The following is a 27,344-nucleotide window of genomic DNA, read 5'->3' on the forward strand; positions in this document are numbered from 1 at the left end:
CCAACTCATAGCATCGATGGGGCCCAGGAATCTGCATTTTCAAGAGGCCAGGCAATTCTGCTCTTCTTGGGGAACCCTGAGCTAATCCAACCTTCTCATTTTTTTAGGTGGCAGAAACCGAGGCCCAACTGAAGACACACAGAACCTCTGCAATTTGATTTTCCTTCTGTTTCTTCCCCTCTGTCCGGTCCAATCTTGGCAGTCCAAGTCCAAGACACAGAAAAGAAAGACATGTTTGTCTGGCAGGGGGTGGGGGTACCAGGGGTGGCTCAAATGAGGGAGTCTGCCAGAGGGCAGTGTGGCCATGCTATGTTGCCCTCGGGAGCCAAGACTAAATAAGGCCATGTTTATAAAGCACTTAGCAAGTGCTAGACACGTGTCTGGTCCTTCCCTTCCCCCTTCCCCCACCTCCCCCCAGGACTCACTGTCCTCTCCACACATATTTACAGATTATCTACCTTGGATCAGGCACCGTTCTCAGCATGGCAGACAGTGGTGACCAAGATGAAGATCTCTAGTGGAGTTTATATTCCAGAGAGGAAAAACAGATAATAAACAAACAAATATACCAGGAAATGAAAATAGCTGTCCAAGAAGAGGTGTGATAAAGGGAGGTAGAGGACTTATGAGGCCAGGGGCAAACACCTCTTCACCCCCCCTGCTGAATCTCACTCTCACACACACACACACACACACACACACACACTGTTACATACACAGTTACACACACACACACACACACACACACTGTTCCTGGTCTTGCACGAGAGCCTTCAAATTCTGTTTGCTCCTTGCAGACACTTCTAGGGCTGGGAGAGTCCAGCAAGTCAGTGCACCATGACCCAAGGCAGTTAGCAAACTAGAAAGAAGCCAGATGCTGAAGGGAGGCCTGGCCCCTTCACTCCTTCCTAGCAGAGGGGTGCTGAGGCCAAAGGCATCACATGATAGAGTCACCTTCCCAGAAGCCAGCTCAGCTGATGGAGATGGGACTTTGCAGACCTCACCCCACCATCCACCAGGTCCCATCTCAGAGCTCCCAGCCTTCCTTTCACCTGCTGAGGCCTCCACCTGAGGCTCAGACCAAGCACGCCCAGGACATGGCCAGCCCCAAGGCCACCTCCACCAGCAAGCCCTCTCAGAGTCTGCCTTCCTGGACTGGCCCCCCTGTTCAACCATGTTCCCTTTTAGTCTCCTCCCTCAGAGCTGCCTGCGGCTTAGACAGGCTTAGCAGGAAAGTGCTTCGTAAACTGCAAAGCACAGCATTGTGGGTTCCTGAAGGCCACGTGTTCAAGGATGCTGTGAATAAAGTGAGGAGAAAGGCACCAGCTTCTGTGCCATAGCCGCCCCCCCACCAGCACACATCCCAGTGGAGTTGAGGAAAAGGAGGCGGAGGTGCTGGCTGAAGCTGTAAATGGGAGGGCAAGCCTGAGAGAGTTGCATCCAGCCGTCACGCAGCCGCTCCACATCATGCTGGAGTCAGCAGTGAGGGCAGAGCAGTCCGAGGTGGGAGTCCCCGTCAGTCCGTGTCCCCCGACCCCCCACACCAGTCTCAGAGGTGCAGAAAATGGCTTATTCTAAGGAGAAATACTCTGGACATCACAGCGCCCCCCCAGGCACATCAACACCATTTCCAGCCACATGCGGGTGGTTGAAAAACAGCAATCACAGGGGTAAAGCTTGAGGGGCATCAAGCTGACCTGACCAGGCAAGACAAAGTGGGTGCTGTGGAGTCGGGATGTGAGGAAGGGTCCCTGTTTCCCCTCCCTCCTAGGAACCAGAAAGGATACGGGGTCACTACAGAAGCGAGGAGGTCCCAAGGGCCCTCGGACGGCCCACCTGTGGCCGGGGTTGGGCACCTGACTCCGGGTGTACAGGGGCGTGCGTACGTGGGTGTGCGCGCACGTGTGTTCAGGTCGCGTGTTCGGGGATTATGCGTGCGTGTGTGTGCGGTGCGCGCTCGTGTGCCCCGCGTGTGCACGGGCCTGGCGGCGGCGGGCGCGCGACCCTGCCGAGGTAGTGCGTGCCCGTCGCTCTGTGCGCCCGCCCGCCGGAGCGCAGCATCGCCTCCGGCCAAGAGCGTGCATGCGTGGGGTGAGTGAACGAGTCGGGGGGCCGTGCGGGGTGGGCTGCGCAGAGCAGCGGCGGGGGCGCCGCCGTTCCCAGGACGCCCTGGCACCAGGCCCAGCCCCCAGGCCTCGCGGCTAGGCGAGGCGGCAGCTGGGGCCGGCCGGCGCCCCCCTCCCCAACAGCTGGCTGCGGCCCGGGGGGCTGCGGGAAAGGAGAGGAGGGGCGTCAGGAGGGGCCTGCAAAAGGCCGGGCCGAGCCCCGCGTCCTCCCTCCCGGGTGCGGGCCGCGAGGGGTGGCCACGGAAGGGCGGGGCCCCAGGGCGGGCGGCCGGCGGCCCTCGAGGAGCCCCGAGAACAAAAGGAGACGGCGACGACTCCTCTGTGGTCAAAACAACCTGCGCTGGCGGCGGCCCAAGGCCTGGCCGCGGCCTCGGAGCCCTTCACCTTAACCCCTTCGCCGCCGCAGCTGCCTCCTTCCTGCACCTTGTCGGAGGCCGAGGGCCGGCTGTTCTAAGAGCGGGAGAGGGGTGGGCTCCGGCTGCGGGCGAGCGGAGGCGGGACGGGACCCAGGCACGCCGCGCTCCCCGCTGCCCTCTCCTCCCATCCACCTCGCACCTCCCTGCCCCGCCCCCTTTCCCACCTGGATTCCGGGTGGACTTGCCAACTCACTGCTACGTGCGGCTGGGAGGAGTAGGGGGGACTGATCCGACCTGGTAACTCCCGCAGACGTTTTTATACCTCATCTCCCTCGCAGCTAGGCTTTTACAGGCGGCGCGCTCCACACCCTGCAAGCGGGGGAGAGGTGCTTCCTCTCGCGGGGCGCGGGCGCAGGTATGGCGACGCCTCAGGCACACACCGCCCCAGGGGCTGGATTCCTTAAGAGCCCCCACTCGTCCCCAGTTCCCGAGTGTCCAGAATCTTCGCTCGGCCCCCCTCACCACCACCACCACCCCCGTCCCGCGTCCCGGACATTAGCTGCCCTTGGACTGCGCTGTGGGGCTGGGCAAGCCCTGCGCAGGCCGGAGGGCGTCTACCCCAATCGAGAGCTGGAGCCAGGGTGGGACGCAACCCCCCACCGAAGGTTGGCGTGGCTGCCACCGGGGCGCGCGCTCGCACCCATGCAAGCGGGTCCTGGACAGAACCTAAGCTGTAACCGAAGTGGGCTTGAGAGTACGCGCTGTCTTCTGCACCCGCGGCACCACCCCACACCCTCTCCCTTCGGCTGGGAAGGGGCTTATTCTCGGGTGCCAAGGGGTGGGGTACAGGACCGCACATACCCTCCTACCCAGACGCTTAAAGGCTCAGAGATCTAGGATCGCCCCCTGAGAAAGAAAGCCACTGCTACCCCCTCGCCTTAGAGCCTAGCACCTCCCGGACCTCTCGTTCCAGCCCTCGGAGGTCACCTAGTGCCCAGCGCCAGGCTCAAGGGCTGCAAGGGTCCAAAGTTCACTGCGGGGAGAGGGGGCGGCCAGGGGTGGGGGTAGGGATAACCAATGAAGCCAACCAGCTCCAACCGCCGTCGCAACTCACCTCGGCGCTGACCAGACGCAGGTAGCAGCAGAGAGACAGGAAGAGCGCCCAGCAGCGATTCATGCCGACTCCGGGCCCGGCCCCACGGGGCCCCGGACGCGTGTACCGAGCGCGCCGCCCCCGCGGCCAGGGTGGGGGGCGGGGGCTGGGGAGGGAGGTGGGCTCTGCTCGGGTCTGCGGCGATCAGGCGCTCAGGCCTCTGCAGCCGCCGCCGCGGCTCACCCGCATGGCCCCTGGGCGCCGCCGCCCTCGACCCCGTCTCCGTCGTTGGAGGCTGGGGAAGGCCTGGGCACGGGACCAGGGTCCGAGGCCGCTACCTGGGCGGATCCCGAGCCCGAGAGAGCATCCACGGCCTGGGGTCTGCGTCGCGAACCAGGAGAGACGTCTAGCCGTGTGGGGGCGCCCAGGGGACTCCAACCTCCAAGAGGAGGAAGAACACGGCAGTCTGTGGTTCGTCTTCGATGGTTCGTCCGGCTAAAGGCGTTTTCCTCTGCCCTCCGGCTTAGCTTTTTTGCAACATTTTCTAGAAAGGTTCCCGAAGTCGGAAAGTGCAGAGCTGGGCACCTCAAAACCAAAGTCTCCCCCAAAAAACTTTTTCCAAAGTTGGCTTTGCAGCGGCGGCCCGAGTACCCGGGCAGGGAGAGGTGCAAACTCCTGCCCGGGCCGGGGGAGGGGGGGCCGGAGCGTGTGCGCCCTGGCGCGGGGCCCGGGCGGCGGGCACGGCTGCTCCGCGCGGGGGGGTGCCCGCTGCGCGCAGTGCCGGGCGCGGCAGACAGGTGGACGCGGCGCGATTCCGTCTGTCCTTCTGTCAGTCCGCTCGCAGCTCTGGGCGTCCTCTGCGGGCTGCGAGCTGCGGCTGCTCCGGCTTTCTTTTTGCAACGAGGCTGGAGGGTGGGCTTCCCCCCCACCTTTTTGCGCGTGTGTGTTATGTGTGTGTGTGTGCAAAATATCTCTATCTCGGGAATGAAAGATGGGCGCTGGCGGCCGGAGGGGAGCCCTTAGAGAGGCAGCGGGGGAGGCTGCGGGCGCGCGGGGAGGCAGACGGGCTGCACCCGGCGGCAGGAGGAGAAGTTGCCACCCTTTCAGCTGTTCCGGCCTTTATAAAGGAGAAGGGAGAGTGCGAGAGGTGGGTGGAGACAGCCTTTCCTCTTCTGGCCGAGAGTCAGCGCCGGGAGGGAGGGGAGCTCCGAGAGGGCCTGGGGCGGGGGCGGAGCGCTTAGGGGGTCCCCGAGAGCCCTGCAGCAACTCCGTCCGGGAATCTGGCCCCTGGGAAGAGAGAACTAGGGGCAGCCGAGCGCCCCACCCCTCAGCACAGTGACCGTGGCCTGATTTTTAGCCCACGTGGTCAGGGATTGTCTCCAGGGCCACAGCCTGCAGTCCAAACTCGCGGTTCCACGACCAGACATTTGCACCTGGCACAGGCATGGTGGTGAAGGACTCAGGCTCTGTAGCTTGGTTCAGATCCTGCCCTGGCTCTGAGTAAGCTGGGTCACCTTGGGCAAGTCACTTCCTTTCTGTGCTACTCGATCTAGCCTCAAAGTAGGATAGGATTGTTGTGAGGACTTAATGCCAGAAAGGGCAGAGAGCAGCCAGCCACAAGGTGATGGCACAAACCCCGCAGCCAGTACCATTCAGCTGAGAGCTGGGTCCGTGTCTCCTCCTGCCAGCTGGTTGCCTGGCACACAACAGACACTGCTGGCATTGGATGAATTTGAATTTGTTGAACTGCGAAGTCACACAAACCCCCACAACCCTGCGGCATCCTCCTAGGGCCGCCATCATGATCCTACAGTTCTCCTGTTTACTACCTCCCTCAGCCCCCAGGTTCGAGGCCCAGGGCCCCCCACCCACACCAGCATTCACACAGTTGATGCCTGCCACCCCCAGCTCTGGGAGCTGCTATGTCCCTGCCTTTAGCGGTCACAGTCACTGAGTCACACGCAGACCCGCTGAGCCCAGTACCCACCCAGGGCCTGCCGGCTCACACACTGCCCCATCCTGGCTATGAGACACCTTTATCTGGTCCCTGTACACTGTCTCTGTCGCCTGCCCTGTGTATCCAAACATCCCTTTGGATCAGCCTGCTCCCCACATGTGCACACACCCTCGACCCTTGAGACAGGTGCACCGCCATCTCTTAATAAGCCATCTTCTCAGACCTGAGTAGAGATGGCATGGAGAAGGGAGGATTTCCCAGGTGTCTCTTTACGAACAGCCACAGGCACCCACTCTGTGCCCATTACCACCAAGGCAGCGAGAGGGCAAGAGGCAGGCCAGGGCAGGTCACCGTGGTTCAAATCCTGGCAAGGCGACTTGCTGGCTGAGGGTCTCTGGAAATTTTAGCCTCTCTGCCTTGATTTCCTCCCCTATAAACTGGAGATAAATCCATAATTGGAGGGAGGGAGGGAGGGATTTCAAAGAGGCATGGGAAAATTTTAGGGGTAATGGAAATGTTTGTCATCTTTGCTTGTAATGATGGGTTCAGAGATACATACATCTATCCAAAATGATAGGTGCAGTTTAGTGTGCCTCAATCCAGTTGTAGAAGAATTTTTACTGGCCTCACAGAGTGGTTTGGAGGCCCAGATGCAGTGATGCACGTGGAAGCACAGAGCAGGATGCCTGGCTCATGGAGTGCCTTGTGCCTGCACCCCAGCTTGCGTGTTCTCGGTGGCTGGGCATTATGCTAATACAGCCTTCTGCACTGGAGGAACCCCCATCTAGGAGGACAGACAGATGCATAAACAGATAATTAGGAGACAGGGAACAGGGGAAACAGGGTGGGTAGTGGGGGGGGAAATGGGAAGATAATCTCAAAATGCAAGATTTGAAGTCTAGAGACTTAGAAATAAAGCCCTGTCCCACCTGAGAGATAGGTGATCTTGACCTTGACCCTCTGTGTCCTTATCTATAAATAAGCCATTATTATTGAGGTGACCATGTGATAGGTAGTATTCTTCTTACGCTGCATGTAGCCTCTCAGCGCTCCTGTAAGATGTTACTCCTACCTTACAAATGGGGAAATCGAAGCTCAGAGACGTTAAGCAATTTGTCCAAGGTCACACTGACAGTAAGTGGTAGAGCCAGGACTTGAGCTCAAGTAGTCCAGCTGCAGAGCCCATGGGCTTAAAACACGATGCTCTGTGACTCCTGGCTGGTGATGGTGATGACAGTGACACTTTTAACACAGGGCTTTTATAAGCATCAAACACAATATATGTCAAAGTGCTTGACCAGCTAAAGCGCCACATCAATATGAGTTCTGACTACATACAGAGGGCCATAGGAGCACAAAGGAGGGAGCCCACAGCTCGGCCCGGGGGAGGGATGCAAAGGAGGGAAGGTCACTGGGAGCAGCAGCATTGAGCACCTACCATGTGCAGGCCCTGTGTGAAGCACTGGGAAATGGAGTGAGGAAGGAGACTCAGTCCTGGCATTCTGGGACCTCCCAGGCTCTTGAGTGAAGCCAAATCATTACAACCCCGATGTCTTTGTGCACCGGTTAGAAGTGCAGCAGGGCCAGCCGACGCATCAGGGACCACATGGCACCTGGTAGGAGTGTCATGCTAAGGAGAACCCTTTCCTGTGCTCTTCCTCGCAGAAACCATCTCACTATGTGGGCCTTTCCACTCAAGCAATCTGCCAAAGAACACCTCCTCTTCCTCCTCTCAGGTACCCTTAGTACATACCTCCTCCAGGAAGCCTCCCAGGCTTGGTGCTTGCTCTGGGTTCCCACAGCATATAGTTCAGGTATTGTCATTGCCATTTATCAGTCTGGCACTCGACTGAGATCCAGGTGAGCAGGGCTTCATTCCAGCTCCCACCATATACTAATTGCTCAAAAAATGTCTGAAGTAATGAATAAATGAGTAAACACCTTGCCTGTTTCTTCCTGAGTCCTGGCCTGTTGGTGCAAAGACGCCAGGCCTTGCCCAAGGGGTGGAAAGAGTTGGGAAAGGGGCTTGTAACATGCCCTCTAAACTGTGCTGCACAGCGCCACTTAGGGGCACCCGTCCCACAGACCTGGAAGGCCCCAGCCCATCCTTGGCATTGGGGTCACTGAGGAATCAGACTGTCCAGTAGGTCTGAGCGTGGGTTATATGGGGTGGCGGCCACAGCCCCATAGCTCTCACCCCCTACTCTCCTGATAGGTCTGAGCCAAGTGGAAAATAGAGTGGCCACAGCCAGCAGCTAAGTGCTGGGGAGGGGGCACTGCCCAAGGTGGGGGCTTTTTAGACTGTGTGTAGAGTGGTGGAAGCTCTCATCCACTGAAAGCATCTCACATCTGGGGGCTGTGTGTGGGGTGTAAGGCTGAGGAGGAGTTCACTTCAACCCCAGGGGCAGACATTTGGCCTTAAGTCCAGAGTGGGTATTCCCGCTCTACCGAGAGGGCCTGAACACATTTGCCTCTCCCTGCAGGATGGAGGGGAAAGCGGGGCTCCAAACTGGGGGCAGTCCAAGGCCATGCCACAAATGACCTGCAGCCCAGCCCCAGATTATGATTGCAAAGTGCATAATCTGCTTCCATACAACACCGCATAGCTGCAATCAACTGCCCTAACTCCCCTCACTGCCTCCCCGCCCCCGACCTCCCCATCTGCAAGGGTTTTGCCCTGCTTCTCCCTCAAAGTCACCCAGGGAGGGAGGTATTACATCACATGTGCTCATTTTACAGATGAGGAAACTGAGGCTTAGAGAGGGCAGGAGACTAGGGTTCTCATCAAACACTGCCTGCGTTCAAAGCCTGGCTCTACCACTGACTAGCTTGTGACCTCGAACAAGTTACTTCACCTCTCTGAGCCTCTGCTTCCTCATCTGTAAAGTGTGGACAACAAGAATAATTTCCTCATGGAGTCAAATGAGTGACTACATCCTAAGTGTTGAAAGCATGGAGTGAACACTTCCACGAATGCCTGTTATCACAATGATCATTACTCACTCCAAGCTGCACTTAGGCGCATGCACACATCCCCCTGGGACCGCTCTAGAGACGGGGCTAGGAGAGGAGCCCAAGGCTGGGAAGGCCACAGACACACAGACACATCACCTGGGGCGGTGGGGCTGCGGGGCGGTGGGGGGGAGGGGGACGGTTGGTGGGGGGGAGTCAACCTCATGTACAGCCGTCACCCCTTCTGTTGGAGAGCCCCACCCTGGTGAGGCTCTCCACACTGTGGCTCTGAGTACCAGGGAGTCAGGAGGGACCCCAGGAAGGCAGACAGACGGACAGACCTCAGGCCACGGGCCGCCTGGACGAGCGCATACTGCCTCGGAGGCCTTGGGCCTGTGTCCTGTATACAAAGGCAAGGGAAGCGCAGTGTTTGTTTCCTGGGGTCAAGCCGGTGCATTTTTAGCTCCTCCAGTCTCCAGACAAGGAAGAGGATGTTTGCACAGGGCAGCTCAGATCTACCTGTCCTGGAAGCCGGCTGGAAATGGAGCAAAGCCCCACAGGGTGAGGGCAGCTCAGCCGGACTGGGCAGTGAGATGCCTCCACAGGGGATCCGGGGCTGCTGGGTTTGCCACAGGGAAGGCTCATCCTCAGCGCACCCTTTGTTGCCCACCTGCAGGGCCTCAAACACTCTGATGTGCAGGACAACTGCACTTAGAGAGCATTTATCCAGGGCCAAGTGCTTTCCCCTGAACTGACAACAATGATGGGAGCCCAGCGACTGTTACCATTTCTCCAGCAAAGAAGGAGGCCAGCTGAGTCCTTACCCTGCCTGGAGGGCTGGTACTCTGACTGCATTCATACCTGTGGAGGGGCCACTTAGGCTCAGAGAGGGAAGCTAGCTTGCCCAGCATCACCCAGCAAGGATGTGTCAGTGCCGGGATTTGAATCCAGAGCTAGGAAGCCAAAGCCCACACTTCTACCATCTCCCTGCCACAGGATGCCCCCCTGTGTGGCCTGGGTCAGAGCTGCCAGCTTGTCATGTCACTCTGCACACAGATAATTAAACGGATTAACCAGAACACCTCCATCCTCCAAGACAGAGGAGGCTCCCAGCACCTGCCCACCTTCCCAGAACAGGAAGCTGTTTGCAGCCCCCACCAGGCGGGAAGCTGTGCAACAGATCCGGGTTAGCCCCCCTGCTCTTTCCAAATCAGCGTGTCCTTTGCTGCCATGTTCTGAAGATTTCACTAGGGATCCTGGAAGGGATGGGGGCGGGCGGGAGAGAGGCAGGTAGGTGGCAGGCAGCCCCTCTTCGTGGGCTATGGCTGGGGTGGCACACAGACCGTCACCAACTTTCCAGAGGAAGGTACTTATAACTGCAGGGAACATGATGGGCCTGTCAAAAGAATGGGAAGTCAGCCACAGTGTAAAAGTCATACATTTTTCATCAATATTCATAAGAGCAAATGTTTATGTGGCACTCATTATGTCGGCAGCATGCTCCCAGCTCCACGCCCTGGAGGTGTATTAACTCAGTCAAGCCCCCAACATGCCCATGAGAGAGGAGCTGTGACCACCCCCATTTTACAGGTGGGGAAACCAAGGTCTGGAGCAGCTTTGCAAGGCCAAGGATGAGTGAGGGCAGAGCTGGGATTTGAACCTGGGCACCCTAGTGCCAGCATCACTCTCTGGGTGTCTATGTCCATCTGCGCAGTGGGACAAAGGTACAAACCCATGGCTGCCCGGTTCACTCGGCCCCGCCCCCACTCCCTCTGGATTTTGGCCTTGTTCCGCCTCTGTCTGGGGAGGGCACCTCGTGGGCTGTAGGCTGGACGCCTTGCTGTTGGAGTGATGCACCTGTGTGCTGGGCTGATGCTGGATGGGGGACCCTAGAGGCTGCTAGAAAGCAACTGCAAATGGACATCTGGGAGGTCCTGTCCTTGTCCTCCTCCCTCCCTGGCCTCAGCTGACCACTGAGTCCCCATCTCTTCCTACCACTATCAGGAAGCTCTCCTTTGGGAGAAAAGCTGACTTGGCATTGATGCTCACGTCCCCACAGTACAAGCCAAAGACGTTCAGAGAGGACATCTGAAGTTCAGGGACATCATGTGACTTGCCCAAGGTCGCACAGTGAGTTGGACAGAAATGGGTGACACTCAGTTCTGCCACCTCCAGGGACCCCTGGCCCTCCCCTGCTGGGGAGCAGGGCCACAAGGCAGTGACTCTGGAAGTGTGTTCAGTGGGAGAGAGAAGGGGGTCTGGGTGAAGCTGAGGTCCACACGGATTAAGGGATGGCTTATTTTTACCGCAAACCACACCTTTCCTCATGCTGTTCCCCTCCCAGAGTGCCCTTCATGTTCCTCACCCACCCTGCCTGCCCAGCGGGGAGCTTTCCCTAGGCTGAGTGCCCCGAAGTAGCGAGTTGCCCCTTCACCACAGCCTGAAGGCCCCTTGAGGGTGTTTCCACATCCTGGGTATACCTTGGGTCCCCACCAGGGCTGTTAACTTCTTCGGGGCAGAGACCATGAATCTGTGCAGGGCTTTGGGTTCGTAGACAGGGACCCTGCTGGGTAAGCCATGCAGGCCTGGCTTTGAGACCCTGCGATGCTAGTTACTGGCTGTGTCCTTAGGCTGGACATTGACCTGTCTGAGCCTCAGTTTCCTCTGCAGTAGACAAGATAAGCACATTTGCATTGCAGGGTTGCTGTGAGGATTGAACCTGAGACTGGGTCAAAGGTGCCAGTCTGTGCCTGGCATGGCACAGCTACTCAGCACACAGTACAGTTGGAAGTTTTCATCATAATCTAGATCTATACCTGTGGTCCTTGGAGGTGGCCAACCAAGCAGCACTGCACCCCCTGGGGACTCATCAGAAACGCACAGTGCCAGGCCTCCCTCACACCTGCTGAGTCAGAATCTGCATTTTAAGAAGACCCCCAGTGACCGGTGTGCACAGTAGCTTGTGAAGCACTGATCTAAAGGATGGGTCAGAAATGATCAAACATCACGAGTTTGTCAACCACCTGAACCACCTGACAATCCAGGGAGAACAAAGTATGTCATCCCCATTTTGCATACAAGCAAACTGAGTCCTGGAGCAATCACATGACCTCCCTAATTTACATGGGAGGTGTAAGCCAGAGGTGGCCAAGCCAGACTGAACAAGTGCCATGGGCTTCAAAGCTATTTACCTCCTGGGGTGGCTGGAGCTGGAGGAGCAGTGCCGAAGACCTCAGTGTCTTCTTCTGTAGATGGGGTCCCAGTGCAATCCCAGGGTGGGGAATATGTGCAGACGTGCCCTGCAGGTAACTCCAGAGTTGTCCTCCCAAGGAACTGGCTGTTACATTGCTAGCTCACCTCTCTGGAGCCCCCTGCTCTGAAGTGGCTTACAGGCTGAGGCAGGCAGGTAGAAGACAGACAGACAGACCTAGATGACTGTACAATATAATACAGTGCTTATGTAAGTCAATAAGCAGACAGAGGGCAGCCCAGCAGGAATGAGTAATCATCTTGATAGTAAGGACCCTGAGTGGGAGCAAGACACAGGGTAGCTGGGCCTCCCCTTTCTCCCTGCCTTTCCTCAGGGCTCTGCCAGGACCTCCTTCATTCTTCCTTGGATGCAAACAGTGCTGAGGTGCCCCGAGTTCATGACCAGCCTCCACAACATCCCAGCAGTGTGACCCTGGGCAAGTCCCTGCCCTCTAGGGCATAGATGATGATAATTCTGGAAGCTACCACATTTGGTGATGGCGTTAATCTAGCGACTGGTGCTCTGCGCACAGAGAGCGCTCAGAAACAGTGGTGGCTCTCCTCCCCGGACGAAGCAGTCCCATGTTTTACCCCAGAGGGAAGTAGTGTGGGAATGACCATACCCTTACTGAGAAAACAGGTTCAGAGAGGGAAAGTGACTTCCCTAGGATCACCCACCTGGTTAGAGTTGGAGCAAAGCTAGATTTGAACTTAATTCACAGGACTCCCAGGGTAATGTTTAAGGGGAGGGAAAGACAAGTAACTCAGGAAGGCAAAGCCCCACCACAAATGCCACCCACCCCCAGGGAGACCTTTTTCGTGTGGAGTCTGGTGGGGGCATTTGGGATGAGTACAGTGTGAGAGGGGACGGGGTGGGGGCAGAGGGGGGCGGGGAGGTCCGTATGCACGTGGGCATCTATGTGTGTCTGTGAACACACATGGGCCTGGTAGGAAGGCCAGTACCCCAGGGCAGCTGGAGATGGCCCCCACAGGAGACAGCCTGGGCCAGATCCAGGCCAGTGCGCCCCTGTGTGCAGGTGCTAGGGGGCTTCCCCTCCCTGAAGACCACCACAGGTGGAGGCTGCATCTCAGCCTCCACCCGTCATCTCCCCATCCATCCCCCACATCCCCCAGCTCCTTCCTGTTTTGATGGAAGGAAAAATTTTCAGCTTTTTCCTTCTTTATTTTTCCAGACGGGTGACTCGCTCGGGAAAGGAATTCCCCCCTCCCCAAACCATCATAATGCCTATATATCGATGCCATAGATCCAGGCCCATCCTGTTATGCTGGGACAGTCATGGCTATTTTTGGGTACTTTACGGGGGTGGCACAGGGGAGGGGCAGTAGGGGTGCTCAGCTGCCTTCTCCCTGTCCATCCCCCCTCCCAGGTTCCTCCCCACCCCCACCCCATCCTCCCTGCCGGAGTTCTGGGAGGAGGGAAGGAAGCCTGCTAAGCCAGAGTATAAATAACTCAGGTGGTTACTCAGCTCCTGAGAACATGACAACATGAGTCATGATGTGAAATCAAGAGGAGCAGCGAACAGCCTTGGGCCGCCGCCCGGAGCAGGGCAGTGAGGCTGCAGGGAGAGACACGGTGCCCAGGGACCAGCAGTGGGCAGGCTCAGAGGACAGGCGAAGCTGCTGCCTGGTGTATGGTTTCAGACGAGCCTCTCTCCAGCTCACACCCTCAGGTTACTCGAGCTTCATTCCCACAAACCTCCCTGAGCTGGGCAGAGGGCAGGGCCATGCTCTGCGCAGCCTTGCTCCTCTCCTGGGCCGTGGCAAGTCAGTGGGTGGGCAGAGCCCCCTCCCTCTGTTTCCACAGCAGGGGGCCCAAGGAGTGTCACGGGTCCTTGCAGGCTTGCAGGATGGGAGGGGGCGCTTAGACAGGAGCACGGGGACCCTGGACACTTGGCCTGCTGAGCCTCCCCCACCAGGGTGATCCTGAACCAGGGACCATCCCCACCCTCCTATGGCTGCTGGTCTCAGCATGGGCATGAGGTACCGGTTAAGAAACAGGGACACCCTCAAGGACTGTCAGTCCAGGCAGCTAGCCCGGGCTACTGGCCCAGCCCTGGGCTCGGGCAGGCCAGGTCAGAAGCCAGCCCCAGCAACCACCTGCTTACCCAAGGAAATCCATGGCTTCAAGCTCATCTCCAGAACAGGGCGGTCCAGGACCCCTGGTTGCCATGGCAACAGGTTCTGGAGCCTGCGCAGGGAGAGCCACCGTGTCTGGTGCCCCTGTGGCTGCCTGGCCTGGTGGGGAGAGGGCGATGCTGGAGTGAGAGCCCACAGCTCCAGCCCTGACTGCTGTGGACTCGGGCTGGTTCCCTGGGTCCCGGCCTCAGGCGTCTGGCTTGTAAAATGGCAGAGTGGGGGGACTGATGGCCATCTGGCTGCTGTGAGGGTCCCAGAGTTGAAAGGCTGTTATCAGGGCTGCCCTGAGCCCCCAGCCTCATCTGTGAGGTATCCTCCCTCCCACCTCTGGCCTTAATCCTGAGGGCGGTGCCCCCAGAGCCTGCACCCCACCTGGCTCTGCCCTGATGTCCCTTGGCCTGGCTTCCCCTCTGACAGGGTAGGGGTTGCCCCACCCATTGCCCCCAACCCCTGCATGCCAGGCAGCTTGGCAGGACTCAGCCCCAGCCCTTCACTGGATGGCCTGCCCTCTGGCCCCTCACAAACAATGGGGGCTCCAGGAATATTGTCCCGCCTGAGCTTAATCAAACACTCTAAATTTAGCCCATCTGATGCGTCCTTCACTTCCTGCCCCTGCTGCCCTCCTTTCAAGGCGATGAGGTCACCCCAGAACTGCCTGCCCCAGCAGTCAGACCCAGGGGGTTTTCCAGGTCCAGGGCGGCTCTCCTGCTCTTGGGGGACAAGCTGCAAGGGGACCAGGGGTCATGGGTCTGCCCTCCCTCCCTGCCCTGCCCTCAGGCTGCTAGGCCCAGAGCCCAGTCCCCAGGAACTTTACCACCAGTCCAGGTGGGGGCGGCTATGGAGGGAGGAAACAGCGAGTTCCCGGGAAAGGCACATGCTCAAGATGAGGGGCCTGGCGGCTGGGAGACCACAGTGTCACGGTCATTCACTGAAGAAAGACTCGCTGAGCGCCTGCTGCTTGCTGGCCCGGCGCAGAGGAAGAAGCGACACCCTGCCCTCCCGGAGTGGACACTGGAGAGGAAGAAGGACAACCAGGAAGTGGACAGTAAACAACCAAGACCGTTTTCGTTGTGACAAATGATATCAATGAAATAGATCAGAGAGATGTGGTCCTGAAACCCGGGTAGGGCGCAATGCCCTGGTTTGCAGAAAGGGTCAGGGAGGGCCTCTCTGAGGTGACATTTGAGCTGAGTCTTGGATGACCAGAGAGAACTATTCGAAGATCTGGGTGGGGCCGAGCCCTCCAGGCCAGAAGGGACAAGGGCAGATGCCTGGGAGAGAATAAACTTGTCCAGTTTGGGACGGTCAGGAGGCCAGGAGACCACTCCCAAGAGGGAGCAGGCGGCAGACGGGCACAGGGGCCAGGAAGCAGCAGAGGCCAGACAGGGAGGAAGCCATCCCCCCCTCCCAGGGAGATGAACAGGGGAGCCGCTTGCCGGACTCAGATTTAAAAGGCTCTGTTGGCTGCCCTGTAGAGATGGGACAGCAGGGAACCCAGAGACGAGGTGAAAGTCGTAACACCTTGGGGCAACAAAAACTGTTTGCTGGAGGGCACCTCAAGATTTACCTGCTTCAGTCCTCTCGTGAGCCTCTGAGGACAGAGAGGGCATGTGTCTTGCCCAAGGTCACCCAGCAAGTCAGAGCTCTGCCTGGAAAAACCTTTTATGTGTAGTAAGAGGAGTTTTCCACCTGAATAGGATGTGTCCTTTCAAGAACACGGAGTCTGGGACCCTGCCCTCAGCCCATCCCCCTCAGTCTGTAGGCTGCACTGTAGCCCCTGCACAGGCTTCTGTTGGGGTGTAGGTGAGCAGGCCAGAGATGTACATTCCCTGGGGCTCCAGTGGGGGTTGCCTGTCTCCAGCCTAGTTCATCCCACATGCTAGGACAGGTGTTCAGACTCTGGCCCCTCCCACAGTCCTCCCCAACCACAGCCATCTCCCTCAAGGTCCTAAGAGTCTCCCAGAAGCCCCCAGTCTCCTGCTCTGCCAAGAATCCAGTGTTGGCAGGGAGTTGCGGGGGGCCTCTGGAATGTTGGTTTCCGGTGCCAGCACCAGTATGCCAGCCTCCGCAGAGGCCTCGGGGCCAATGGGGGATCACCGGATCTCTCGTCTGGAATGGGGAGGCTGGCAGGCATGAGCCGCATCTCAGGTAGGAGACATCCTGAGCTGGACTTGACCCAGGCCCCCTGAACTGGCCTGCTGCTCCCACTTTCCATCCCTTCAGGAGTGGCGGGGGGGCACTAGTTCCTTCCCTCCAGCCACGCACACCCGGGTGCCTCTGGGTTTATACTTAAACTGTGATGCGGTCTGGGGAGGTAGTGCTCTGTACTGGGGATTCCTTCCGACACTGGGTTCACATCCCATCTCCACGGTGACTGCCTCTCTGGGCCTCAGTTTCCTCATCTACCAAATGGAGACAATCCCCCTGTGCAAGGACTTGGTGTGAGAATTGAATAAGCTACCACCACCCCACACCGCACCCTACCCAGGCCCGGGCACACCCGAGTGCCCCTTCTGTGTTGCTTCCCTTCCTCCTCTCCATGCTACCCTGTGGTTTCCCACTCCCTGACCACATGGGAAAGTAGAAAGCTTCCTCCCTGTGCTGGCTGTGTAGGGCCTGGGACACGGACCTGGGAGGAGGCGGGGCTCTGGAGTGGTGAGGGGCAGTGGGTACCTGGTGAAGATCCTGACCCACGAGTCAGACAGACCCCGGTTTGAGGCCTGGCTCCTCCACTGACCAGCCGTGTGCCTTGGGCAAGTTATTAAACCTCTGAGCCTTGATTTCTTCATTTGTCTAGTGGTAACCAACAGTGCCTTCCCCACTGGGATTATGGGGACATAGCTGCTACCAGCTGTTAATGTTACCAACTGGTCGGGGAAAGGGAGTATTGGGGGGAGCTCATGACTCCCCAGTTGGCCTTGGCTTGTTGGAAACTTCTGGTGAAGGTGACAGGCAGCCTTTAGTGGCTGGAGTGAGGAGAGGGCAGCTGGCACCCAGACATCCTTTGCGTGCACCTCTCATGGCAGAAGAACTGAGGTGCCAGTGATTCTCTGGGGACCCCCATGCTTCCAGCTGTGCTAGTGGTGGAGTTGGGTGAGGCCTCCTTTTCCAACCCTTCAGGCCTGGGGCAGGGCCGCCCCCTCCTCCCCTCTGCCAGCAGGGACCAGGCCAACATGCCTTTATTTTTAAACCTGCGAACAATGCCTGGCCGGGCGCAGCCTCCTGCAGAGGACAGAGAGAGCAAGGATGGGCTGGGGGCCACACTTCCCGGGCCGGCGCGCCTCACCCCCCGGACAGGTGCCAGGGGACTCTGCCTTCCCCGCGACCGACCGGGGCGCGGAGCCCGCTCAGGTTCCCCTCCCCTGGCCTTGACCTGCTCTCCCTCAGGCAGTGCAGACTCTCCAGTCCTTCGGAGGCCTGTCCCCTGGCTGAAACAAGCCACCCCCATGTACAGGCACGGATAAGGCGCACCTGCTCTGCTCAGGCCCCCGCAGGGGCCGGTCCCAAGAGTAGCTTCAGGACCCAGGACATCGGGACCCTCAGACTCCCCCTCCACCCTCAAGCACCCCCCAAAACTAGTATGGACACTCTGCCTTCGCAGGAAGGTCCCCCTCCTGCCCAGGGCCCATGATGCTCTATTGCCTACTCAGACCTCCCCTCACTCGTGACTCTGCAGAAAATCCCCGAGCCTAGGCAGTGAGAGGAGAGTGAACCTGGCAGCAACCAGCACCTCGACACTCCTGGAGGGGGGGGCAAGCTCAGGAGACCGGGTGTCCGGCATGCGGCCTCTAGTCCTCTTCTGCCATCAACCCCCGTGGGACCGTGAGCAAGACCCATGACTGTCCTTTCTCTTTCAATTTCCTCTTCTGTAAAATGGGATAATCAACCCATTCTCCTCACCTCTCAGGCTGAGAGGGCTTTGTAAGCTCTGAGGTGCTGTGCACACATGGGGCACAGTGCCTCTGGGTGTGCAGGAGACACTGGAAACAGTTGTCGCCAACACCTGGTGGTCGCTGTGGAGAGCCACACACACCAGACCCTGGGGCCAGACAGCCTAGCTTCAGATCCCAGCTTGCCACTGTCAGCCTCCTTACTCTTTTGGGCAAGGTAACTACCCCCTGGCACCTATTTCCCCATCTGTAAAATGGGATCCTGGCAGGACCTGCCTCATTGGGCGGTTGGGAAGACTGAGGTAGAATACATCGAGAGTAGCAGCTCAATAGGCATTATCTCTCACCATGTGTGCATGTGTGCCCACCAGCCTGTATTATATATGTTTGTGCACAAAGAGTGTGGAAGCCACTGGATGTGCCTAAAAGAATATGGGTACAAAAACTAGGGTGTAGATTGCACAGGGGCCAGAGTCCAGTGTTCATATGTGTGCATCAGTGTCTGAGGAGGATGCGTGTGCCCAGGCCTGGGGCCTGTGTGTGCCCGGAGTGTGCACACGGGCGCTGAAACAGCTCGTGTGTCCTGGCCCTGCCACTGAGGATGGGTCCGCGTGTCTCCTCCCCTCCCACTGTCATCTCTTCCTGCTGGGACAGGAAGCACAGGCTACCACGGCCCCTCTCTGAGAGTCTGGCCTCACAGGGAAGACTGTGGGAGGGGCAGAGGAGAGGAGACAGGCTGCCCAAGGCCTGGGAATGAGTCTGGCCTGCCTTGTCTCCCAGGTGACCAGATTTCTCTGGGGCTTCGCTGTCTGTCACGCTCCTTGTCATTATTTCACCTGCTGTCTCCCCTCACTGAGGTTCTGCCTGCCGCTGTGCCCCAGCATCCAGAGCAGTGCCAGGCACACAGTAGGTGCTCAACAAGCACTTGAATGTATGAGGAGCCTGGGGAGGTTTGTTGTCAGCTTTATCAAGATATAATGTACACAGAGTAAGCCACCAGATGTCAAAACTCAAAGTCGAGTAACCACCACCTGGCTGGGACACAGAGCATTTTCCTCACCCTGCAAGTCCCTTCGTGCCCCACCTATCATACGCAACTCTCCCGCTTGCCCCTGGCAACCACTGGCGCCTGCTGGCATCATAACATTGCCCTTTCTAGAATTCCATGCCTGCCCCTGAGATCGCTCAAGCTGCCCTGGAGAGGAGAGCTGAGGAGGATCGAGGAACCCAGCAGGAGGGAGGTGGCGGTGACAGGCCTGGCATGTGAAAAGTGATGGGACACCCTGAGCCTGGGTCTGAGGGGAACCCGAGGTCCAGGTGAGCATCTGGCGGCGGTGGGCGGGGCGATGTTTCCTACCAGAGCAGCTGGCTAGAGGCCAAGTTGCCCTCACGTCTTGGTTGGAAAAGAGATGTGCTCAGTGGCACAGAGTATGTGGTGTGCACACACAAGCACACCTGTATATGCATGTGCGCAGACGCATACAAGGAGGTGGCGCAGAGTTAGCGGATGCCATGAGGCACAGCCACACACAGCCTGTTTGTTTCCCTCTTCTCCGTGCAGGAGAACCTCTCCAGGTGTGCCAGTGCGTGAACACGGTTGGAGGGAAGCAGGGATGGGAAGCTCATGTCCACGAGGAAGCCCGATGGGGACAGGCGTGGCTCATGTGAAATCCCAACCTTAGGATGTAACTGGTATCCATTCCCTGGTACAAATGAGGAAACGGAGGCATGAAGAGGCTGAGCAATTCGGTCTCATCAAGCAGCGACAGCATGCAAATTTGGCTTTTTCAGTCTGTGAGAGGTTGCATTTTGCAGAGAGGGCCACTGCAAGAACTCCCATCCCACACATACAGGGCAAGGCCAATGTCCTCCCCCCGGACACACGCCCCTCCCACACTCCCTCCCCTTGAGTTTGGGTAAATTTGAACTTGCAAAAAGTGGTGCTCTGTTGCTTCTGAGCTAGTCAGAAAATGCAATGTAGCTTCTGCTTGGGACTCTCGGGACTCTCACCTCTGGAGCTCTACACTGCCACGTGTGAGGAACAACAACCAGCCCACACAGAGAGAGCACATGGAGAGGCCCTGAGAGGACAGGGACTGGAGAGAGATGCCCCGCCAGCATGCACTGCTCCCATCCTGCTGTTCCTGCTCCAGCCACCAGCTCCAGCTTCATGCGAGACCCCGAGCCAGACCAGCCAGCCAAGCCCACTCCGGCTTCCTGACCCACAGAAACTGTGAGAGATCATGAAATGGTTCTGATTGCCTTGAGCCACTAGGTTTCGGGCTGGTTCATTTCGCAGCATTGGGTCATTGGAACACGACCCATTGCCATCCAGTTGGGCCAATGTTCAAGATAATCCGGAGTCCCCCTGCTTCTCCCATCTCGACCCACCACGCTGCTCTGGGCCACCATCGCCTCTCGCCTGGACCCCTGCAGTAGCTTCCTGACTGGTGTCCCTCCTTCTGCCCTCCACTCTGTGGGTCTGTTCTCCGCACAGCAGCCCGAGGGAGCCTGTGGAGCAGAAACACCTCTACCCAAAGCCCCCGTGGTGGCCTCCCTCTCCTTGAGTCCTGACAACGACCCGTAGGCCCTCTGTGATCTGCCCCATAGCCTCTCCGGCTGCAGCCCCTCCTCCCCCCGCCATCCCTCACTCACTCCCCTCCAGCTGTCCCCAAACGCATCAGGCACACCCCTTCCTCAGAGCTGTTGTCCATGCTGTCCCCAAGGTGTCTTCCTGGCAGGGTGAGAGGAGGGGCAGGGAGCCTCTCAAAATGGGCTGTCCCCCTGCTCAGGGCACCTCCTCATGTTCCAAATGAGGACGTGAGGCCCTAGGAAGGCAAATTACTTGTTGAAAGCTCACCAGTCATTCATGTATTCAACAAATGTGAAAGTTTCATAGCATCCAAACCTTCTGGAGTCATTGAATCCGGACTCTGAGTTCAAATCCCAGGGCTGCCACCTGCAAGCCAAGGGGGGGCAAGTCACTTAGCCTCTCTGTGCCCGGTGGCCTCACATGGAACATGCAGATAATCCCGCACCCCAGAGGCAGAGCACGTTTGCTAACGAACTTCAGGCCCCACACCCCTCACCCGCATGCCCCCTTCCAAGGCACCCTTTCCATCTCATGCTTCCAATCATGGGTGTTTTCCTTAAAGATTCTGAGATTGATTCAGTGTTAGCCCCCACCATTCCAGGATTGACCCCTGCCCATAGCGGTTCCAGGATTAAATGAGTTACTGCCCACAGGGCGGTGCTTGGCTCAGAGTGAGGGCTCAGCACTATGTTGTTGAGGGCCCCCTGTGTGCCAGGCACTGAGCTAGGAGCTAGAGATTCAGTGATGAACCACGTAGACCAAGCCCCTCTCCTCATGGAGCTTCTGTCCTGACAGGGGGGCCCAGCAAGGACCACGCGAGCCAAGAGGAACACTGGCCGGTGGTGATGAGGGCGATAATGAGCAGTCAGGTGGAGCAGGGCACAGGGAAGACAGGCGGCAAGGGGCAGGGTGGTTCACAGGGACCAGAGACTTGTTGGAGGAGGTGACATCTGAAGAGCGGAATGATTAAAAGAACTGCAATCAGAGGGGACGGCAGGTGCAGAGGCCCTGAGGTGGGAATGAGCTGGACACGTTGGGGAAACAGCCACAGCCTGGGAGAAGCTTGGTGCTGGGCCCGCTCCCCGCTCCCACTTCCCGCCCGGAGGCACCAGCACTGGCAGGACTGCCTCCCCAGGCTGGAGCTGGGGTGCTGCTGTGCCGCGGCCACACTGCCTCATGACCTCAGCCCCACCCAGCCCAGCCCCCACTTCCCCTTCTGTGGTGACCCAGGCAGGCAGGGACCACATCCTCTGCTAACCCTGGTCTCCTCTCCCTCACTCCCTCAGACTTCCTGAGTGGCTCCACTGACTCCCCATCTGCCTTCCCACCCCTCAGCCACCCACTGGCCCCTGGCAGCATCAGACCTGGCAGCCTGCTCTTCTTCCCTTTGCCGACCCTCCCAGAAACCATGGGGGTTCCCCAAATGCATCAGCTGTTCCCTAGGCCCAGCACACCCTCCTTCCCTCCTCCCGACCCACTCTCAGCTGTCACCTCTTCCTGGAAGTCCCTGGGTTATATGGCCAGCAGATGGATTTGGTTCATCTCTAAACCCCCAGGGCAGGATGTAGGCCATGGCACCAAGAAGGATCTTAGTAGATGGATCAACGAGTGAATGAGCAGTGAAGCCGCTTGGTCCAACCCACCGACCTCTGTGCTGAGCGCTGTGCTGGGCACAGAAGCCGGGGCTGAAGAATTCAGGCATCTGGGGCAGGTCTGGGCTCTGCATTGATTTGCTGTGTGACCTCGGTAAGCCACTAACCTATGATAAGCTTCTCCTCATTTGCCAAAACAGCAGCTGGAAGAAACTAAATGATCTCCAAGCATCACAGTCACAAGGGTGGACTTGAGCCAGCCAGCCTGGGCTAAAATCCTGGCCCCTTGCCAGCTGTGTGACCTTTGGCAAGTTTCTGAACCTCTCTGAGCCCTAGCTCCCCATCTGTAAGCACCAAAGAGCATCAGGGCCTGTCTCACGACATGGTTGTGACAATGCGTGGCCATGGCCGCTGTGGAAAGTGGGCCTGTGGAAAGCACAGGACAAGCATCGACCGTATGGTTAATTAGACCATAATTACATCCTTGAGTTGTGTCTGCAGAGATGTGACAGGTCTGTGTGGACACATCTACGACATGTCCGAGGCAGTGTCCGGGATTTCTGAGGTTCCTTGTGGCAACAAGGATGGGAGTGTGATGCCCACCACTAGTGTGTGCCAGCTGCATGCACGCAGGTGCTCTTTTTCATGTACATGCTACCTGCCCTGAAGCAGCCTCCACCCTTGCCCCGACCCCTGGACCCTCTATGGGGTCCAATGTGACAGAGGGTGCTGAGGGAGACTGAGGTAATCCCATCATGGCAGGCTGAGCTTCCAGAGACCCACTGGGAGATGTCCCCCAACCACAGACATGCTCTCTCAGGGAACTGATGGACTGGAAATGAGGTCACAGGCCACACACGGGAGGTTCTGGGGAGCCCAGCTGGCGAGGGGCTGCCTGTCAGACTCCTGGGTCCCTGCCCCGAAGGGCCTGGGTGAGAGGGTCTTGTTTAAGCAGACACAGCCTAGGAACCTTAGTGATCTCTGCGTCCAGGGCCCACGGCAACGGGTAAGCTGAGGCCAGGAAGGCTGAGTGTCTTGCCAAGATCCCACAGCAGTAGGGTGGGGCTGAGGCCGGAAACTTGGACTCTAACCCCTGGCCATGCTCCTCCTCTGCACATGATGTGTTTCTGGAAATCACCTTAGTTCTACTTTCCAAAATGAGTCAGGAGCATCTGTACCCCCAGGATCCAAAAATATTCCAGGGACTCCCTGAGAAGGACACCGATATCTTTCCAAGGTGTCTGAAAGCAGAACTGGCCTTCCCAGCAACTGATAATAATGACACCATTTCCCTTCATTTGGTTAGAATCCCTGAGGCCCTTACAGAGCCAAGACCTTGTCCTGTTCCTGTTACACTCCTATGAAATAGGGGACCAGGCCCCATCCTACAAGTGACACCAGGAAGGCCCAAAGAGGTGGAACAATTTACCCAGGGTCACACAGGCAAACCCTCAGGTTGCCCACCCCAGACCCGGACTCTTCCCCAATGCCCCAGAGGTGAGTTTGAGCTTCCCTCTGAGAGGCATGTGCCGATCTTAGCATGTCCTCCCACTCTCAAATTCTAATTCTTTTTCATTTGAAATGCCCTTACTATAAAAACACAATACATGTTCACTTATGAAAATCTGAAAAATGCAGAAAAGTCAAAATAAGGAAGAAAAATCACCACCCACTGCCCCACCAGCCGGGGACAATCATTGTTACGGTTTGATGTATTTCCTTCCATAGTTTTTTGTTTGGGGACTTTTTTTAAACATGACTGAGATCATACTGTATATTAAAGGGAAAAAACAGAATGGCGGTATCCTGCCTCTTTGACTTGCCATTATATCATGGGCACTTTTCTCGTTATTTCATCTCTGTAACCTCATTTCTTTTTCCTCTTCTCAGAGCCTCATTTTTATTGGCTGCCTAATATTTTGTCAAGTGGAAGTTCCAGTTTATTTAGCCAGTCCCTTATTGTTGAACATCTCAGTTATTTCCAGTTGTTCAACATTATAAATAATACGTTTTGGTAGATCTTTGCACAGAAAACTTTCTTTTTTCCATATTTAGGGCTATCTCCTTGGTTGGAATGGAATTACTGGGTCAGTGAGTCATAAACATTTTGGCACGGTTGGCCAAATTGCTTTCCCAAGGACCTGCGCCATGCCCACTCTACAGATGAGCACAGAGAGGCCTCAAAAGGTGCCATGAACTGTGCACAGTCACTCAGCCCATCAGCTATGCTACAGTTCTTCCTCTGTACCCCATCTACCTCCATCACCCTGCATCCCTCTAATCATTCACTCATTTGTTCATGCATTCAACAGGTAATGTACAACTGATGGTGCACCTCTTGTGGGCCAGATGCAGGGCTAGACCCTGGAGATACTGTAGTGAACACAACAGACAAAAACCTACTGCCTTCAAGAGGGTTCCATCCCAAAGGCAGGGAGAGAAGAAGCAAACGGAGAAGGGCAAGGAGCTCTCGCCTGCCTTTGCATTTGGCTATATGTAAATCAAGGTGCTTATTTGGGAATTAGAGTCCTGGGCCAAGGTACAAAGGCAAAGGGTGACATGTGGTAAACCTGAGGGCAGAATCCAGCCCAGTTTTCTTGTCCTTAAATTGTTTTCTAAAATTTGGTCTTCCCTTAAAAATTAGGAGATTCCACAAGAGTCTGGATTTCTGGCATCTCCTGAACACTCTGCAGACCTGGCCTTGCTGGGCCTAGTTCCCAGGTGATCCCTGGAGACCTGCTCAGCCACGGTGTCCCCACTGCCCAGACCACGCCCAGCCACCTGCCCCACGCTGTGCTCAGTTCCTGGCTGGTACCCTCTGCACACATTCAGGCCACAGGCCTCTTGTGATGTGAGCCTGGTGGGATGGACTTGTCAGCAAGCACAAACACTGAGAGCAACACCCAGACAAGTAACAGTGAGAAGTCACTCACACCAGGCAGCTGACTGATGGGGTGGTGAGTGACAAGGACAGGGTCCGAATGGGGTGATGGGGCTCCTGAGACCAAGCTCTTAATGACTTATCGGGCTAACAGTCCAGTGCAGAGCTGTCAGGTGCCGGAAGGCCCCACCCGTGGACAGACAGCCCTGCTTCTGCCAGAGGGAGCTCAGCAGGGACCCCAGGACAGCACAGGTCTAAGCAGCCCACTGGGCAGATGGGCCTGTGAGCCAGAAGGGAGTCATGTAGAAGGTTTCCTGTTTCTTCGAAGCGGGGCTGTCCTCTGCCAGGACGCCCCCTCCCCTTCCTTCACCAGCTCACGGCTAACCGCTTACCTTTGCTCAGCTCAGATGCCATGTCCTCCAAGAAGCCCTCCCTGTCCCCATGTTCTCGAGTTCCCACAATCCCCCTACAGGAGAGTCTCACTGCCAACCCCAACCCCCATCCAGCGCACACCCCTCAGCTCCATGTGGCAGTAACTGAAGGCCAGTGGGTGTGGCGGGCGACCTTGGGTGGCCCATCAAGTCTGAGGCCCCAGCACATACCTCAGCTTTAAGTTCACCGCTGGATGACCTTGGGCATTCCTTAACCTCTCTGCACCTCAGTTTCCCCCATCTCTACAACAGACTGCAATGGAGTGTTTCACCCCAGGTCACCCCGAGACTTCCCTGGAACAGATGTTGTGTGGGCCCCCGTAAGAGTTCACTCTGTTATGAATGAACAGGGGAGCACGGCTCTGCAGAGCTCTGGGAGCTCCGAGACCCCCACGCTCCCATTTTACAGCAGAGAAAACTGAGTCCCAACAAGAAGACCATGCCTTAAACAACAGCCCCTTAGCCCCCAGCCCCAGGTGCTGTCACCAGCTGCCCTTGGTTTGGGGTCCACGCCCCCAGAAAAGGTTTCTGTAAGAAGAGACACGGTGACCCACAGACAAGCAGCCCCCTGCTGGCCCCCACCCCTGCAGGGCCAGCCTGTGTCTTCTGTCCCAGGCCTGGCCGGGGTCTGCTCCCCGGGCATTCACCAGTCTGGGAAGGACCTTTCCCCCAGAGGCTGCCTCCCTGGCCATCAAAGGAAGAGGCGGCTTCCTGGCCTGAACAATGGGGCCGGGATGTCCCTCAGCGTCTGGCAGGCAGGGGTGTGGGGTCATCTGATGAGGATGCCATTCCCACTCAGGGAGCGCAGGGGATGTGCAGGTAGAGCCGGGAGGGGCGTTGGACCCCAGCTGGAGGCAGCAGCATCCTTGGGGAACTCTCCCGAGCCTGGTCCTTGTGACCTTGGGCAAGGCGCTCCATCTCACTGGGCCTCAGTTCCCCACCTGCAACATGGAGAATGACAAGAACATCTACTACAGGGATTTGTGAAATTAACCAAACCCTTTCTGCAAAGGGCCTCACACCGATCAGATGGTGTCAGATTTCACACCCAGGTGAACTCTGACACACACTCCAGCCACAGATGCCTGGGTTAGAAACCCCTCTGCTGCCTCCTGCTGTGTGACCTCGGGCAAGTTACTTAACCTCTCTGTGCCTTAGCTTCCTCGTCTAAAATGGGAGTAATAATAGACCCTCTGCGGAGGGGTGTTCGCAGATTAACTGAATTAACGTAAGCAAAGTGCTTGAAGAAACTGCTGGGCCGTGATTGAGAGATCATCCTCACCACCCCCTTGCCTTCTCTGTGCATGTCCTGGGGCTGATGTAACAAATTACCACAAACCTGGTGACTTAAAACCACACAGGTTTTTAATCTTACAGTCTTGGAGACCCCGATGTCGTCGGGGCTGCGCTGCTTCTGCAGGAGAACCCGTTTGCTCGCCTTCTGCGGCTCCCGGACGCCCCTGCGGTCCCCGGCCCACGGCGCCTCTCCAAAGCCAGCACCACAGCGCCTTCCCCTCTCTCCCTCTCTTCGCGCCTCGGTCGCCAGGTCTCCTGTCTGACCCTGACCGTCTTCCCGCCCTCTATTTTTTTTTTAACTTTTCATTTAGAACTCATTTTAGCTTTACAAGAGTTGTAAGGATGACTCAGAGTTCCCATATATTCTTCCTAACGGACTTCCCAATATCAACATCTACCATAACTGAGCTACGTTTATCAAGATGAAGCCGTTCACATGGATACACCCCATAAACTCCAGTCTTCATTCAGATGTCACCACCTTTGCCACCGACGTCCGTCCCTGTTCAGAATCAGTCCTGGATCCCATGTGGCATTTGGCATCACCGTAGCGCCTCCCGCCTGTGGTGGTGCTCATGCCGGGTGCTTCTGGGGAAGGCCGCTGAAGTGTTTGCCAGAAGGTCTCTCCGTTTGCTTCCGTCAAGCAGCTTCATTGGGATACAGTCACATACCGTACGGTTCACCCATTTAAAGTGCACCGTTCAACGATCTGGAGCTTATTAACGACATCATTAATTTTCTGAAATATATCTAACATAGCATTTGTCATTT

At 57.2% G+C, this 27,344-nt stretch overlaps 1 protein-coding gene and 1 long non-coding RNA gene across 6 annotated transcripts in view; one reads left to right on the forward strand and one right to left on the reverse strand.

The window, feature by feature from the left end:
* The window catches only part of PDGFB (platelet derived growth factor subunit B), a 19,686-nt gene extending 14,999 nt beyond the window's left edge, over positions 1 to 4,687 (reverse strand). The window contains exons 1-2 of one of the 5 annotated variants that reach the window (XM_073213896.1): positions 2,707 to 2,846; positions 459 to 514 (exon numbers count right to left, since the gene is read on the reverse strand). Coding sequence is in view for 3 of the 5 variants with exons in the window: in XM_073213894.1 (XP_073069995.1) it covers positions 3,597 to 3,659 (63 nt within the window). In the remaining 2 variants the exon portion in view is untranslated. Of the gene's footprint in view, positions 1 to 458; positions 515 to 2,706; positions 2,852 to 3,596 lie in introns of those variants that run through there. The other 4 variants (XM_073213894.1, XM_017660736.3, XM_017660739.3 and 1 more) reach the window with 4 other exon arrangements.
* LOC108397361 (uncharacterized) lies at positions 1,450 to 27,323 on the forward strand. The gene is made up of 3 exons (XR_001853165.3): positions 1,450 to 2,091; positions 18,940 to 19,097; positions 19,342 to 27,323. It is a non-coding gene; the product is annotated as an uncharacterized lncRNA (long non-coding RNA).
* The last annotated feature ends 21 nt before the right edge of the window (positions 27,324 to 27,344 follow it).

The sequence above is a fragment of the Manis javanica genome, chromosome 10 (genome assembly GCF_040802235.1).
Source record: "Manis javanica isolate MJ-LG chromosome 10, MJ_LKY, whole genome shotgun sequence".
In the NCBI taxonomy this organism is placed as follows: Eukaryota; Metazoa; Chordata; class Mammalia; order Pholidota; family Manidae; genus Manis; species Manis javanica.